Raw genomic sequence first — 16,562 nt, 5'->3', positions numbered from 1 at the left:
AGTTCCACTGAAATCTTGGGAGCCAAAATAATGTGTTTTATTAGTACTTGAAATGAAAAGTCAGTTACTAAATAAAAGACACTATTCCAATTATAGTATCCAGTATAGTAATAAAGTCTAAAAAAACACCTGCTTCTGTCCTCTAATTAAAAGCCACTGTCCTAGCAAATGTATTTTTACGAGACAGTTCCACGAGCTTTTTCATTCCCTCCATTATATTTCTAGACAATCTAGCTAACTGTGGTGCATACACTTGTCGGCGAGCAAAGCAAAGGTTAAGTGTGTATGACACAGATGAGCCCCGAGATTAAGTATACACTGTGAAAAGCATGTGGATGTTCATGATTTAAACCAATGAACTCTGGCCTGAAATGATGTCACACAAAGCTTAGCGGTAAGTGGAAGGTTAAACCTACTTGCATCTCGGCTCATTAAACGCAGTTAAAGTGCAAATCCCCTCATTCTGACAGTAGTGATCACAAGGGTTCTCTTTCTGGTCACAGCGCTGACTTTTAAACCCAACAGAGCATCTGCAGAATTTCAGTAAAATACAGCTAAATAAAGCATCTGACTTTTTTTTTTCAAATGTTTCAAATTCATTTCATATAGAAATAGTAACATATGAACAAAATTTTTCTCAGGTATGCTCACTTATTTATTATATACACACTCATCATAGGCTATTCTGACAAGGTGGGGAACAGAATGCAGATGTGGATCAGATGTGGGCATCATCCTTCTGGTCAAGCAGTGATAAAAGAAAACTCAAAATAGAGATCACATAGGCTGAATGGTCTTATTTCAAGCTTTCCATTATGGCCAATCAGGTATTTGAAAAGGGAATACATTAAATTCCAGGTTTTCTCAGGAGCAGAGAATCTAGAATTTAGAAACCCAGATTCAAGGTAATGTATTTCAAAAGAGACAAGGGCTTAATAGGTTTACATAATACAACACTCAAAACCTGATACAAAAATCAAATAGTATTATACTTTTGAAAAGATACCTTACATACTTTGAAAAGAATGGCCCTAAGTACCAAAGTATTTATAAATATGATTATGTCTGGGTTTCACATATATATTGTAAATAAGGTCAATTAAATTAGAACAATTTTTACTGGCATTTCCAAGTTCAAAGATCTCTGAATGTTTGAAATGGGTATGATGCTAAGAAGTGAATGAGCTTTTCCATATGAAATCACTAGCAAATTGATGAGGGAGGAGATTCTGTAGTACATGAGCCAATGAGGAACAATACTTGATCAGAGATGTCCGCGAAACATTCATTTAAAATGTTACGCCAAGAAAGGAGAACAATAGAGCAGGGATTCCATGTACATCTAAAGTTGTTATCATAAAATGCCCACAACGTTATAAAATACTCACAGACACACAGGTACATTTGTCTCTGGGTCCAGCTGGCACGTGCCACCATTGTAACAGTAGCCATCACACAGCTGGCAGCTAGAGGCAATCTTTCCATTAGTGCAGCTGCAGCAACAAAGAAAAAAAAAATCTCATTGTTTCTGGCGTGATTATTGTTGAGAGCTGACACAAATTCTCTAAAGATGAGAATAGTCATCACAGAAGACTAATGGAGTGGCTGGCTAAAAGTAGGTTTTCAGAAAGAGAGACTTGCTGGAGGCAAAGATGTTTTTTTATAGGATGATGACAAATAAAATTTTTCTTTTGGTAATTCTCAAATTTGCAACCCATTCATTTAATATAAAAATTTAATATAGCTAGATATAGGTGTGAAAAAATATACTCTAGTGTCTATCACTTACACTTCAGGGAGACATTAACATCAGCATCTTATTCCCTTTTCATATCACCAGAGTTTGGTGACATCTTTATTATTTATAAACCACATTATCAAATACTCTGGAAGTAAATGCTTCAGCTATTCCTTCTAAACTGAAAAGTCTGGTCCAAAGAACTGTTATGAGTTTTAGACTCCACATTTTGTACGAAAGCATAGAACTATTCTGTAGTCACTTTTACCTCACTGTTTGTCCCTGAATATGTACTATAATTAGTGTCAAACTCTTTTTATTCTAAAGGAAAAAACATAACAGTTCATTGCAAAAATAAACAGTAATATTATAGAAACAATATGCAATATGGCAACAAAGTAATGAGGTAGGCTTTCTTGGAAAATTTTTGGAAATGCTTCTAATTTATAGTATATTACCTGTCTGGGATAAGAATAAGCACTGTGGCTATTGCTACATGGGAAAAACAAGCATAATGATAAGAGGAAAATTAATTTCTTCCTTGCCATGTTATATTTTTAAATAAATAAATGAATAAATAAATACTATTAGATCAGACATTGAAAATTGTTGGTGGAACAGAGAAAAGTACATTGACATTCCAAATTATTCAGGGAAACTCTTCTATGAGAAGTATGGTAATAGAATCATACAAGCCTTGGCCCAGATCAGAATTACAACGGATCATGTCAATATTCTGATTATGAGATCATGTTAGTACTAAGTGCTATGAAGTAATCAATGGTATCACAATAAATCTGGACATAACCTTGATAAAGAAATCAGGCTGCAATGTCATTGATTGATCACTTTGATCCCTTCATGGTGGGTACCTATTACAGTACATCCATCAAAGAGTAATTCCCAATGATTGGTTAGATATTTGAAATAATTGGTTAACAATCCCATAGTTTATTTATTCTGTGCATATTTATTTGGCCTCTTGTGGGTGGCAGGGCTGCTGGAAATGCACTGAACTGCTTATACTTTCCCAGAAGTTTAATTTAAAGATTTTTTTTTAAGAACCTGGATTTAAAAATCACATTTCTTTTCAAGATAAACAGAAGCAGTGAGTCAATTATGTACCAGATATGAAATGGAGACACGTGAAAGTGGAACTAAACATGGGGAAGATGGTAGTGGTTTTAAGTTTCCAAGAGTTAACAAAGAATATCACATTCTTTATAATCTATAGAGCCATACGAATATGGATGCAAAGCGAGTCAAGTACATATTCAATGGTAGTGGTGTCTGATATGTTAAATGGATCTGGGAGACTTTTCCTTGCTCTCCTCGCCCAGCTTCCTTGAAAATCGAAGAGCAGAAAGTTATAGTTTCACATTCAATCAAAGGGACAACATCAAAGAGAAAAATTAGCTCATCATACATTAAAGAATTTTCCACAAAAAGACAACTATACACCAAATATTATCTTTTAAAAGAGAAAAATATTCTAATTATTGATTGCTTTTAAACTTCTGATTCCAAGATTTATAAGAGATGTTGCCCTGTTCTCCTTCTAAAGGTTTTATTTGAATCCTAAACTTTAGACAGAACTTTGTAGATATTTCAAATGTGAAATACAAGTTATCCAAATCATTGTAATATATCAAAAAGTACAACTTATATTTTAATGTAGGTTTTCATCATAATTTCATTTCTTAGAAATGTTACATGTGCGTGCATGCAGACACACTTTGTAATTAGCAGTTGTCCAGTAAAGAGAAAGAATTCTCATAAAAATTTGACATCACAGTAGTATTATTTAGGCTATTCAAAATTATGATAAAGACTTTCTTCAACAATATTTACTGAGGAAGAGAGAAAAATACACAATTAGCTCTGTTTCAAAAATTATACTCAGTACAATTGACAGAGCATCTATTCTTTACTGTAGTTGACAGCTCATAGGCTGTGCATTAGAAATACATGACTCTTTGGAATCGCAAGTATACATGCAGCTTGAATTTTCCCATTTCAGTAAAAAAATATTTAACTCAGTTGTGATTTTGTTTTAGTATCAGTTCTTTACCCATGAAATAGAAATCCCAATATCGCTGCAAGCTGTAGTTAATGCTAAGATGAAAAGCATCATAGAAATGAAAACAAACTTATCTAAAAGTTTCAAAATACCCAGAGAGTCCTGTTTGTACTATCATGTTCATGTTATTATAGCCTATCTGATAAATCAAATATTATACTCTTATCTTTAAACTTCCACTATCAACTCACTGCTAGCAACTATTATTTATCCATTCTTACATATAGTTTTCCAGAAAGATCTTTTAAGAGTCAAGAACTATAATGTTGGACCTTCAAAAGCCTACTCAGGTTATGAGGTTCTAGTGTTTCTAGGTTGGTGAAGCCAGTATTCTATGTAAAGGAGCAGGAACCGAGGGTCCTAAGAGTTCAGCCCTTCATTCCTCACACAGAACTGCCCTGTGTGATGGAAACAGGGTGTGTGTCTCTGCATGAGCTTCTCCAAGATAAACTGGGTTGCAAACTATGGCTCATAGCCTTTCTTATACGATGGTCCATGATTCCCTGTGTGACTGGGATGGGGCTGTGAAGAAGATTCTACAGTGCATTCCTGACATGGTACACTGGACATAAAGAAAGATGTATGCTCAGTAATTAAAATCAAGCTCTGTCATGCTAAAGTTTCATCACAAAAAACTGATGAGCTTAATGAGCAAACATGATTTTGGTAGTTTATATGAAAATGCATTTTGCTTTTATGTACTTATCAAAGGCATATATTATAATTAGTCATATTTTCAATTACTTTAGTTAAAAATAATATACTTTCAAAGGACACAATTTGAGGGTTTGAGTAAATGTCATTTATAGTGATAACACAAATCATACATGGAGTAATTCTAAAATGAGAGTAAATAAAAAAGAAAAAAATGTTGATGCTGTCTGTAATAAAATTTTATGGGGCCTTGTTTGGCAGAGCAACATAACTCAGGGCTGGCACCCTTGCAGAGCTGTCTTGGTGGAAGCTGTGACGTGAACCCTTTAAGGCATGCTTTCCTATCACATATGCTCATTTATTATACTCCTAGGGCAAGTGATAGAGTCCAGTCCTTTATAAGCCCGTTTTTTGAAAAGCCTGTTAAAAGAAGTTCAGAGTGAGAATTGATCTCTAACCCCGGTGGCATAAATTTGTTTCATGCTAGAAACTGAATGGCATTACTCTTTAGCTGCAAAGTTCTGTTTACCATTCACTCGATCTCAAAGCCAAAGAGCAAAAGGCAATGTAATCAAAATCTAATTTGGACATTTTTGTTGTAGTTGTTTCCTAGGAAACATTATTCCTTCTACTTATTTTGTACAATAATTTTCAAAGTCAGATAAAAAGATTAAATTTTATTTCCATTAGATAGGTCTTTTGCCTCTTCCCCAAAGGATCATTTTGTAAAATCAGAAAGGCAAACACTCATTGTTGATAATAATGATGAAACAATTAAAAGCCTGAGCTATTCTAATTTAGAAGTATTACACATAGCTTTCTGAAGGTATGTTGCATTTCACTTTTACTTGCTTACTATTAGGAATATTCTATATAGGCAATGACCTGACCATGTCATTACATGATAAATGTTCATATTACCCAGATGTACATAATAGGTTTTTAATAAGTTCTGGTTTAATCAAAATGAATTGAACTCTATCTCTAGCCAAAAAAGAAAAAGAGAGAGAGAGAGAGAGAGAGAGAGAGAGAGAGAGAGAGAGAGAGGGAGAATGGAATGGTTGCCATACTGAATTTTAGAATAAAAATAATTTACATTGTTTTCACTGTTTATTTCTGGATTGCTATGTCCTTTTGGGTTCAAATGTTTTTATAAAGTAAGCTAGCTGTCTACTTACTTGCAAGATATATCTTCACTGTCTTTCTTTATAATGCAATGTCCCCCATGGCACCTTATACATTTGTCAACCTCGCATTTTGGTCCTTCGTAGCGTGTTGGACAGACACATTCCACACTTCCGTCATCCCCAATGGTACAGGATTCAGAATTCACACAGTAGTGATGACACACATCTAGAAAGAATGCACAACATAGAAATGAAATTTCTTGAAATATTTCAAGATATATTTCTTGAGTCACAATAAATGTTACCTTTCACTTAATATTTTAAAATGGTCAGAGAATAGGTAGATTAATTTACAAAAGCAGCGTGTAATTGGATGTAACCAGAATTCTTTAATAATGCCATTGGTTCCTCTTTTTGCCTGAGTTAGGTGTCATTTCATCTTTCTAAGAGGAGATGGGTTATACTGATATAATACTAAGTGACAAACTCTTGTGGTTCTGAGTTTTAAAGTTTAAGTTCACAAGTTTCCTCAGTTTTCCTTCTAATGAGCAATATTACTGTTATTCTGAAATGAACAGAAATGCTCAAGATTTCTTTAGATGTCATTTATCTTTGTCCCTCTTCGCAACTCTTTTCATCCAGAGAACAGGGTAGTGAGTGGTGAGTAGGGGAATCCTACCTCTTCTCTAGCTTTTGGTGTGGTGGAAAGAAGCCTCCCTCTATGAGCCAGAACAGGCCCAGTATTTCCAAACGCCTGGGCAGGTAAGCAGACAGGAGGTGTGCCTCTCATGGAACCTTAATAGAAAGGTAGACTGGAAGACTAACTGATCCATCATGGGTAGGAAGTGATAACAGAAGTCTAGACTATTGCCCCCTCCTAGATGAGAACCTAACCTCCCCATCAGTCAGAGGGAAAACCTCCCTGTAGCTGAGCCCTTTACTTTGGAGATGATTCCTACTGAGGGCTACAGACAATTTTCTCAATCACCAAGGAAGTCTTGCTCAAGTATTTCTATACCTCTTGAACGTCAGTAATAAAACGAAGACCATTTAATAATATAAGAACCACATTGACTTTGCAATTAGATATTCTGCCTGTCTTTTGAAAAACAAGTTTATATGTCTGTTGACATATCAATGTATTCGAATTTACCATATTCAAAATATTGAAATTTATAGTACAAATAATTGTAAGCAGAAGAACTGGTCAAATTGATCCCAGACTTTGTGTTTGGAGCTGCAATTTCATTTTAGCTATCTAACCATGAAGCAATGTTAAATGAGATTAGCTGAGATAAAAATCACAATTTATAAACTTTAACCTGTGATAAGACAGTTATGGTAGGTGAGAAAAGTTAAAACATAATTTATAATTTTCATGTTTGTGTATCTATCTAGCTGTTTATTAAATCAGACAGAAATTAAATTTACTGACAGGCTTGCTTCATATTTATGGAAATTTATTTCAAGCATTCTTCTGCTTTCTGTTACTTTATGCCAAGTGCAATTCCATGATGAAGCTTATTACTAAGGGTCTTGGCTGTATACAAGGAAAGCAGCACTTTCGAAAGGTGAGAGACGTGGAGATCTAAAAATTAAGTCAGTGTTAGTATCTGTCCATTATGATGTCTATCTGTAGTTGTTCTAGGCTTGGCAGGTAGAGTTTACACAGCACAGCTTCTGTTTTTATTTATGAAGAATGTATTAGCAGCAGCCTACATAATCATCTAGTACCATCTCCTATGCAGAAATCTCTAAAGAAAAATTTTCCTTCCTCAGGTTGCTACATACCACTTATTGACAGAGAGCTCTTTTAAGATTGTCTCTAATTGCTTTAAATTTCATTCTTTGGTCCTGGTTCATTTTTCTGATGGGACATAGAAGTCAGCTGATGTATCTGTCCAAGATCTTCATATTATGAGGTTTTTCCACAGTGGATAATTCATCAGAATCATGTAGGTAACTTATTTGCAAATAAAAATTCCAGTGTCTTTCCCTTTCATCCACCACCACCCCTGGATTCCAATTTATAGATCATAAACGAGGCCCAGGTGATCCCCGTGGGACCGGTTGAGTAAATATAATTTGGGAATGAGGGAATGTAAGAAATCGGAAAACAATTTACTGATTAGCAAAGGGACTACATTGTCTCATAATCGTAAATAGATTTGATTTGACTAAAATAGCTTATTTCTTGACTAATTTGTGAGCCCTAATTAAAATGTAAATTTTACCCTAAAATTTTGAACCACTTTTTTTATAATCACATCACTGAGAAGACCTAAGAAACTCGAAAAAACTGGGTTAACATTCTGAGGGTTGATGATTGCCCTACACCATACTGTAGCAAGGAACAGTTTGCACTTATCTAGGGTGCTAAAGGTCAAAGTTAAAAATTTACCTACAATTTACTAATTATAACTAGTTTTGGTGCATAAATTAAATCTGTTTTAGACTAAGATTATAAAGATGTGAGAATATATACAACTCATTAGTAATCAAGGAAATACAAATTAATAGCTCAAAGAAATACCATTGCACACATACCAAATTGACAACAAATAGCAGAAACTCTCATACACAAGTAGTGGGAATATAAACTGGTTCAACCAGTTTGGGAAACAATTGACAGTATATACTAAATTTGAACATACCCACACTTTATGACCTAGCATTTTTACTCTTAATATACTGTATATCCCAGAAAAAAGCATGTACATGTGCACACAAACATGTACATAATATGCACAGCAATATTTTTGAAATAGCCGAAAACAGAAAATAATCTAAATGTCCATTGTAAGAAGAATGGATAAACTGTAGTTCATATATATATGTATATTTATATGGAAAGAGATAAATGAAAAATGAAGACATTACAGTTATAACACAATGACATGGATGAATCTCACAAAAATAATACTGAGAGAAAAATGCTGGACAGAAAAATATATATACTACTTTTTTATTTATATAACTTCAAAAGGCAGAACTAATCTATGGTTTTAAGAGTCAAAAGTGAATTATTTTTGAGGGGCTTCCCTGGTGGTGCAGTGGTTGGGAGGCCACCTGCCAATGCAGGGGACACAGGTTCGTGCCCCGGTCCAGGAAGATCCCACATGCTGCGGAGTGGCTGGGCCCATGAGCCATGGCCACTGAGCCTGTGCATCCAGAGCCCGTGCTCTGCAAGGGGAGAGGCCACAACAGTGAGAGGCCCATGTACTGCAAAAAATAAAAAATAAAAATAAAAAAGAGTTATTTTTGAGGAGGAGGAAAGGGATAGTGATGAAGAACACCAGGGGGCATCTGAGGTGATGATAATGTTTATTCTTGACCTGAATGTCAGTTTACACTGGTATGTACAGCTGGGGATAAATTATTGAACTGTATACCTGTGATTTTAAACATTTCTATGTATGTTATTTTTCCATAGAAAGATTTTTTTAATCTAATGGCATATAAGCTACAATGAGAATATTTTATAAATTCTGCTTAATTTGCTAAACAGGCTAATAGCTTTTCTCTTTACACACGATATTTTTTTAAAGGAATTCATGGTCCACTTTTTATGCTTAAAAGGAAATTCTCTGGAGAAATGTCTATTTAGGTCTTCTGTCCATTTATGGATTGGGTTGTTTGCTTTGATACTGAGCTGCATGAGCTTCTTGTAAATTTTGGAGATTAATCCTTTGTCAGTTGCTTCATTTGCAAATATTTTCTACAATTCTGAGGGTTGTCTTTTCATCTTGTTTATGGTTTCCTTTGCTGTGCAAAAGCTTTTAAGCTTCATTAGGTCTCATTTGTTTATTTTTGTTTTTATTTCCATTTCTCTGGGAGATGTGTCAAAAAGGAGCTTGATGTGATGTATGTCAAAGACTGTTCTGCCTATGTTTTCCTCAAAGAGTTTTATAGTGTCTGGCCTTACATTTAGGTCCTTAAACCATTTTGAGCTTATTTTTGTGTATGGGGTTAGGGAGTGTTCTAATTTCATTCTTTTACATGTAGCTGTCCAGTTTTCCCAGCACCACTTATTGAAGAGGCTGTATTTTCCCCATTGTATATTCTTGCCTCCTTTATCAAAAATAAGGTGACCATATGTGCATGGGTTTATCTCTGGGCTTTCTATCCTGTTCCATTGATCTATATTTCTGCTTTTGTGCCAGTACCATACTGTCTTGATTACTGTAGTTTGTAGTATAGTCTGAAGTCTGGGAGCCTGATTCCTCCAGCTCCATTTTTCTTTCTCAAGATTGCTTTGGCTATTCGGGGGTCTTTGTGTTTCCATACAAATTGTGAAATTTTTTGTTCTAGTTCTGTGAAAAATGCCATTGGTAGTTTGATAGGGATTGAACTGAATCTGTAGATTGCTTTGGGTAGTATAGTCATTTTCACCATGTTGATTCTTCCAATCCAAGAACATGGTATATCTCTCAATCTGTTTGTATCATCTTTAATTTCTTTCATCAGTGTCTTACAGTTTTCTGCATACAGGTCTTTTGTCTCCTTAGGCAGGTTTATTCCTAGGTATTTTATTCTTTTTGTTGCAATAGTAAATGGGATGTTTCCTTAATTTCTCTTTCAGATTTTTCATCATTAGTGTATAGGAATGCAAGAGATTTCTGTGCATTGATTTTGTATCCTGCTACTTTACCAAATTCATTGATTAGCTGTAGTAGTTTTCTGGTAGCATCTTTAGGATTCTCTATGTATAGTATCATGTCATCTGCAAATACAGATTGCCAACAAACATATGAAAGGATGCTCAATATCACTAATCATTAGAGAAATGCAAATCAAAACTACAATGAGGTATCACCTCACACCAGTCAGAATGGCCATCATCCAAAAATCTACAAATAATAAATGCTGGAGAGGGTGTGAAGAAAAGAGAACCCTCTTGCATTGTTGGTGGGAATGTAAATTGATACAGCCACTATGGAGAACAGTATGGAAGTTCCTTAAAAAACTGAAAATAGAACTACCACATGACCCAGCAATCCCATTCCTGGGCATATACCCTGAGAAAACCATAATTTAAAAAGAGTCATGTACAACAATGTTCATTACAGCTCTATTTACAATAGCCAGGACATGGAAGCAACTAAGTGTCCATTGGCAGATGAATGGATAAAGAAGATGTGGCACATATATACAATGGAATATTACTCAGCCATAAAAAGAAACAAAATTGAGTTATTTGTAGTGAACCTAGAGTCTGTCATACAGAGTGAAGTAAGTCAGAAGGAGAAAAACAAATACTGTATGCTAACACATATATATGGAATCTGAAAAAAAAAAAAAGGTTCTGAAGAACGTAGGGGCAGGACAGGAATAAAGATGCAGACGTAGAGATTGGACTTGACATGAGGAGGGGGAAGAGTAAGCTGGGACAAAGTGAGAGAGAGGCATGGACATATATATACACTACCAAACGTAAAATAGATAGCTAGTGGGAAGCAGCCGCAAAGCACAGGGAGATCAGCTCGGTGCTTTGTGACCACCTAGAGGGATGGGATAGGGAGGGTCGGAGGGAGAAGCAAGAGGGAGGAGATATAGGGATATATGTATATGTATAACTGATTCACTTTGTTATAAAGCAGAAACTAACACACCATTGTAAAGCAATTATGCTTCAATAAAGATGTTTTAAAAAAAAGGAAATCCTCCACCCTTTAATGCTTTTAATATTTTTTGAAGCATGTCAAATGTCAAGTGCACATTATTCAATTGCAATTGACTGGTCTCATGGCCTAAAAATGGAACCTACAGAATGTAAAGAAATGTTTGCTAATATAAAATTGTGAAGTAAACAGATGTTAGAATATACAGTTTAATAAATAATTCTAAATTGCATGCTGTTAAGCCATGCCATGTTTTCCCTCTAAAATAGCCTGAAATAATTTTAGGCTCAGAACCCTTTCTCTACAGATATTCAAATGGAAGACATTTCATTTTTCCCAGTTTACATGTTTAGCACTTTATGCTAAGTTGAAGCTTATGGACAGAGAGCTGCTCACTATACTCCAGCCCTGTCAGAGTGGCTTCCCAATGCCTACCTATGAAAAATTTCTGACTATCTCCCACTGTTAGGCTTAATATGTGGAACATGTAGAGGATGCTGAATTATATGTCTGGCTGGATTGTTTTCTGCATCACTGTTAGGATTCTTGGGCCCAACACTTTTAATATATATTCCCTCCCTCCCTCCCTCCCTCTCTCTCTCTTTCCTTCTTTCTTTCTCCTCTTAAAGCCTTTGCTATTTATTCAACTCCAACTCCAAGATTTCTGAACACAGGAGAAGGTAGATCTTACTTGATAGGAGACTTCAGCATCTCGTATTTAATCTATCACATAAGCACTGGATATTTGTAAATCAAAATAACTCCTTCAAAAGCTCTCTGATATTTCAAGTTCAATCATGTCACATACTATATGCAAGTCCAGGAAAAAGTTTGAAACACCTGATGGTACTATTTGCAAATTGATTGACTCAACCAGAGTTCATGTTCTCTGCAATTGTCTCAATATCATGACAGGAATGTAGAGTGAGTCATAGGAATGCTACCTTATTTCTCTCTCATTCTCTTTTCAGCTATAATCCACTTTGAATTACAAGCATCTATGTAAAATTTGTATAAATATATGCTGTATTTTTATCAGTGTCTCCTCTCTATACACTCTCAAATAATTACTACATACTCATATTTAAATTCTAACTATCTCTTCAGTTATTTATTTAATAAAAGGAATACTACATTAGCACTTCCCAATTCAGCAGAAATTTAGCAAAGTATGAAGAAGAATATTATATGAGAAGGCTCCTATGGTATGCAATTATTCACTTTGGTTCTAAGGAGTCTTTCTTGATAAGCTCAGAAACAGAGAGAAGTCTAACCATAACTGGAAGAACAATTTTTTTATCCTAGAGCACTGAAAATAGTTATCCTACACAGCTTACCACTTTAAGCATCAAAAATGCTTTAAAACCATTTTGAAAGTAATCTTTCTATAAGATAGATATGCATGTTCTTAACTAAAATATATTGGTATTTTTATTAATGACTCATTTATCACTCTATCAATTATTTATGTGAAATTACCTTTGCAGAAGTTTCATAACCTTCTGCTTTTTTTCATATTTTAGTTTTGACTAAGTGAAATGTTACCGATTATGAAGCAGTAGACAAATCTAAATAAAAAACTTAATTCCTCCCAAAGAATAAAAGAGTTAGGAATGTTGGTGGTTGGTTAACACCAAGGTGTACCACAAAGGGATCATCTTCTATTTTCTGACACACAGACACACACACATACACGCACTTTCCCCAACACAATAATCTTTTCCCCCCAAATTTTAAATTTAGCTTAATAATTATTGGAACTGAGAGAAAGTTAAAAAAAATGCAATAGACTATAAGAAGAAAAGTTAGAAGAAAATACAGGTGATGAGACATTTTGGTAGAGAGGATGAAATAGGGAAGGAATTGAAGATTGAAGGCTGAAGATAAAAGAGGCTAGTCAGATTGGCCAGTAAGTGTTCAACAGCAACAGTCTGGAATTTATGGAAAGAAAAGCAGGTGGAACAATATAGTTGATCTAATTTTAAACACCATGATGATATAATGGAAGTGGTGGATGTGTAATTATTTGCTGAGGACATGCATGTGTCTAATTGTATACTGGGAGCTGTGAGAAGAGTTCAGAAATACAAGACAGGACACCAGCTCTAGAGAGCTGATAAGCCAATTAAAAGGTTAAAACAAGAAGAAAAAAGCAATTAAAACTGATCTGAATAATGTCTACTGTGGCAAGAGCCTACATATATTACTACCAACAAAACCTTCCTTCCTTTGGAACATTCTAGCTCATAAGTTTTGAGCATTTTACTGACCTGAATGGCATAATAATTGAGATTTCTGTATATGGTAAGAAGGAGCAATAATGAAATGCAATTAATTTGTGCTAAGAAAGTAGAGATTACCATGAAATTATATAATAACATTTTATATTCACAATATAAAAATTGTTATAAACTGTGTAGGGTAATTACACTAAGAACTGCATAGCAGCACCAAACACAATCATGTACTCTAAAGGACAATGACGGATATATAATTACAGAGTATTCACATGGTAATTAAGTAGATAGTAACTGGAGAATAAGTGAATGGCTATTTTCTGCAACAGAAACGGAGTAATTTTCAAGGCAGATCATTATTGCACTGTCTCTTTTTCTCTTTCTCTCTTTCTCTTTTCTTTTTAAGTAACCAGAAATCCAAGGAGATACTTCTTCCTTTAATATTTTTTACAGTATCTTAATAGACCACATAAAAATATGTACATGTATGGGTATATATACAAGTTTATGAATATTCACGGGGAGCCAGATGCCTATAAAATCTCTAGCTGCATTTAACTTCTTTCCCAAATATTTCTTTCTATTGAAAAGTAATTGCCAAGACCGTTTAGTTATTTACTCATATTTGCAACTGGGCTATTCACATTGTAATAGTTAGTGAAGTGTGAAATTTATTTAAAGAGAAGAAAACCAAACCAAAATATACTACCTAAACAGGAGCTGAAGATACTCAGTAAGAATAATGAGTAACCTGGAGAGTATTTAATTGGTAATACAGAGTGGTTATACAGGGGAGACTAAATTATGCAATCACATGTATGTACATCAATTGTCCTACTTCACTGAATTTTGACCTGGCCTTTAAAAAAAATGTGAAAAATAAAAAATAAAAAAGTGCTATGTGAATTGGCTTTAAGATTCCTAATTTAAATAAGCATTTGATAATTTAGGACCACACACACATACACACACACACACACACCAATAAATTAAAAGTAGGATGGTATTACTTTCACAAAGACTAGGTAAACCCACAGCACATACCCCCAGGCATTCTATAACTGAGCTCCAATTTCAGTGCAATTCATACTCCACCTTCACTGTTATTTGTCTCAGGAGTAGTAGGTTCTATGAATTTTGCTAATGTTCTCCCTGCCGGGATGTTTATAGCTGCTTCCACATATGTATAAAAGGCAGAAGAATTTCCAGAAGAGCCAACATGGTGTTTTATAAACTTTTGATGAATACTTATACTAGGGTGACATAATAAAAAGAAAGAAAAAACAAAATCATTGGCCAGAATATGAGGGACTTGGAGGTTTAATTCAGCCCTTCCTCTGACTAACAATGTGACCTCATCTGAATTACTTGACTAACTTCTCCAAGATGCCCTTTTGTCATCTTTGAACAGAGTCAGTATTACTAAACACACCTGAGATTATGTCATGATTCCCTGCTCACCCATCCATACTCAACAATATCCTTAATACCAAAAAGGCCAATGAGAGCCTGTTTTGAGTAAAATGATGGAAATGATGATTATGATGATAAAAAACACTTGTTTTTAGCTGTCTTCTACATGCCAGGCACATGTGTTGGCTTTAGTCTCAGCATTACATGATATTACTCTCATTTTATAGGTGATTATTCTGAGGCACAGAGAGGTTACACAACTTGCCAATGACGACACAAGAAAAAGTGAGAAGACTGAAATTCAAACGCCAATAAGTCAAATTCTAGAGAATAAACTCTTATTTGTCTTATTCAATTACTCACACTCAAGAAAAAAAAATCCAGAAAGTAATTTGGAATACTATGGTGTTCTTTTTTCCTTATGTGTGTCTAAAATTGAATGGGCCTCCATCTATATAGATATCTGAAGGTCTAACCACCAGTCAGAATGCTAATGGACCCTGCAGTAGCAAGAGCAACAGACCCAGAAGAGCTTACCTGATGCCATACAGACAAGCAAAATTAGAGCTCAGGAACTCAATCTGGGCTCCTATATCTCATCGAAACATTCAGTTTTCATGTGCCATTCTCAGCATTCCATCCCAACCCAAGTTGAACATTGGCCTCTCTAGCCACTAGTAATTGGCTTACAGCACTAGACTCTCTTACTTGAAGGGAACACATAACCATACATATGATATATTCAATATCAGGTAGGATCAGCTCTGAGTCACTCCGGACAAATAGGAAACCAAAATAACAGCCAAGAAATCTCAAAGTACGACATTCCTGAGTGTCACCATTTGCTGACACATAATTTAAGATGAAAACATTTAGAAGGTTTTCTGGAAAAGTTTTCAGATTCTTAAAAATGTTAACAAAAGTGACGGCAGCCTTTCTTCTCTGGAGTCAGTTTTTCATTTATCATGGTTTAGGAGGCAAAGAGATAAAGTAACTTGTATAATTTGCTTAGAATTTTATGGTTGCTGTCTTTAAAGATTATATTAAAAAATAAAAACAAATTTAAGAAATACTAGAATGTATTCTTTTTCACATTACTCCAATGTTTCACAGAGCCTAAGATATTTTAATAATTAAACCTGTTGCATAGTCCTAAATATATCTTCTGTTTTCAGAACTGAGTTTAATAAAGTAGGCAAACACTGAATCCAGGTATGCCAATTAAATACTCACCAGGGGAAAATGTGTGCAAAACTCTGATTAGAGCTGATAAATTTTCATCAGAAAAGCATGTTTAAGAAAATTAGCATTTTCTAATTTATTACTAAAAATTGAAATATATCCCAAATATTTTATAGAGAAAACTGCAAAAATTTAGAGTGAGATCTATTCTGAGCAAACACTGCCATCTCGGAGTATCCAGGTAAAAGGAAAATATAAGATTCAGAAAGCCAATTTAATAAAATTTTCATTTGAGTGAGACATATGGGGTGGGATTTTAAAAGTACCAGCATTTAAATTCTCAACAGGCTGCTGTTTCAAAATGTATATTAACAATGAGGGCATCAGTAATTTTAGCAATAGTCAAAATTAACTCATAAAACTATCATGGCAATGTTTTTTTCAAATATCAGAGAAACCTACATAACTTTTGTGTATAAAGGATGTTCTGGGTTGAGTATTCCTCTATTT

At 34.5% G+C, this 16,562-nt stretch overlaps 1 protein-coding gene across 1 annotated transcript in view; it reads right to left on the bottom strand.

The window, feature by feature from the left end:
- Positions 1-16,562, bottom strand: part of LRP1B (LDL receptor related protein 1B) — a gene marked incomplete at its 5' end in the record, with an annotated part of 1,013,530 nt that overhangs the window by 38,576 nt on the left and 958,392 nt on the right. The window contains 2 exons of the mRNA XM_007453725.1: positions 1,389-1,493; positions 5,651-5,825. Of these exons, the coding sequence (XP_007453787.1) occupies positions 1,389-1,493; positions 5,651-5,825 (280 nt within the window). The remainder of the gene's footprint in view (positions 1-1,388; positions 1,494-5,650; positions 5,826-16,562) is intronic.

The sequence above is a fragment of the Lipotes vexillifer genome, unplaced genomic scaffold, assembly GCF_000442215.2.
Source record: "Lipotes vexillifer unplaced genomic scaffold, Lipotes_vexillifer_v1.1 scaffold606, whole genome shotgun sequence".
NCBI classification, from domain to species: Eukaryota; Metazoa; Chordata; class Mammalia; order Artiodactyla; family Lipotidae; genus Lipotes; species Lipotes vexillifer.
Note: the sequence above shows the minus strand (reverse complement) of the source record. Positions and strands in the feature narration are given on the sequence as shown.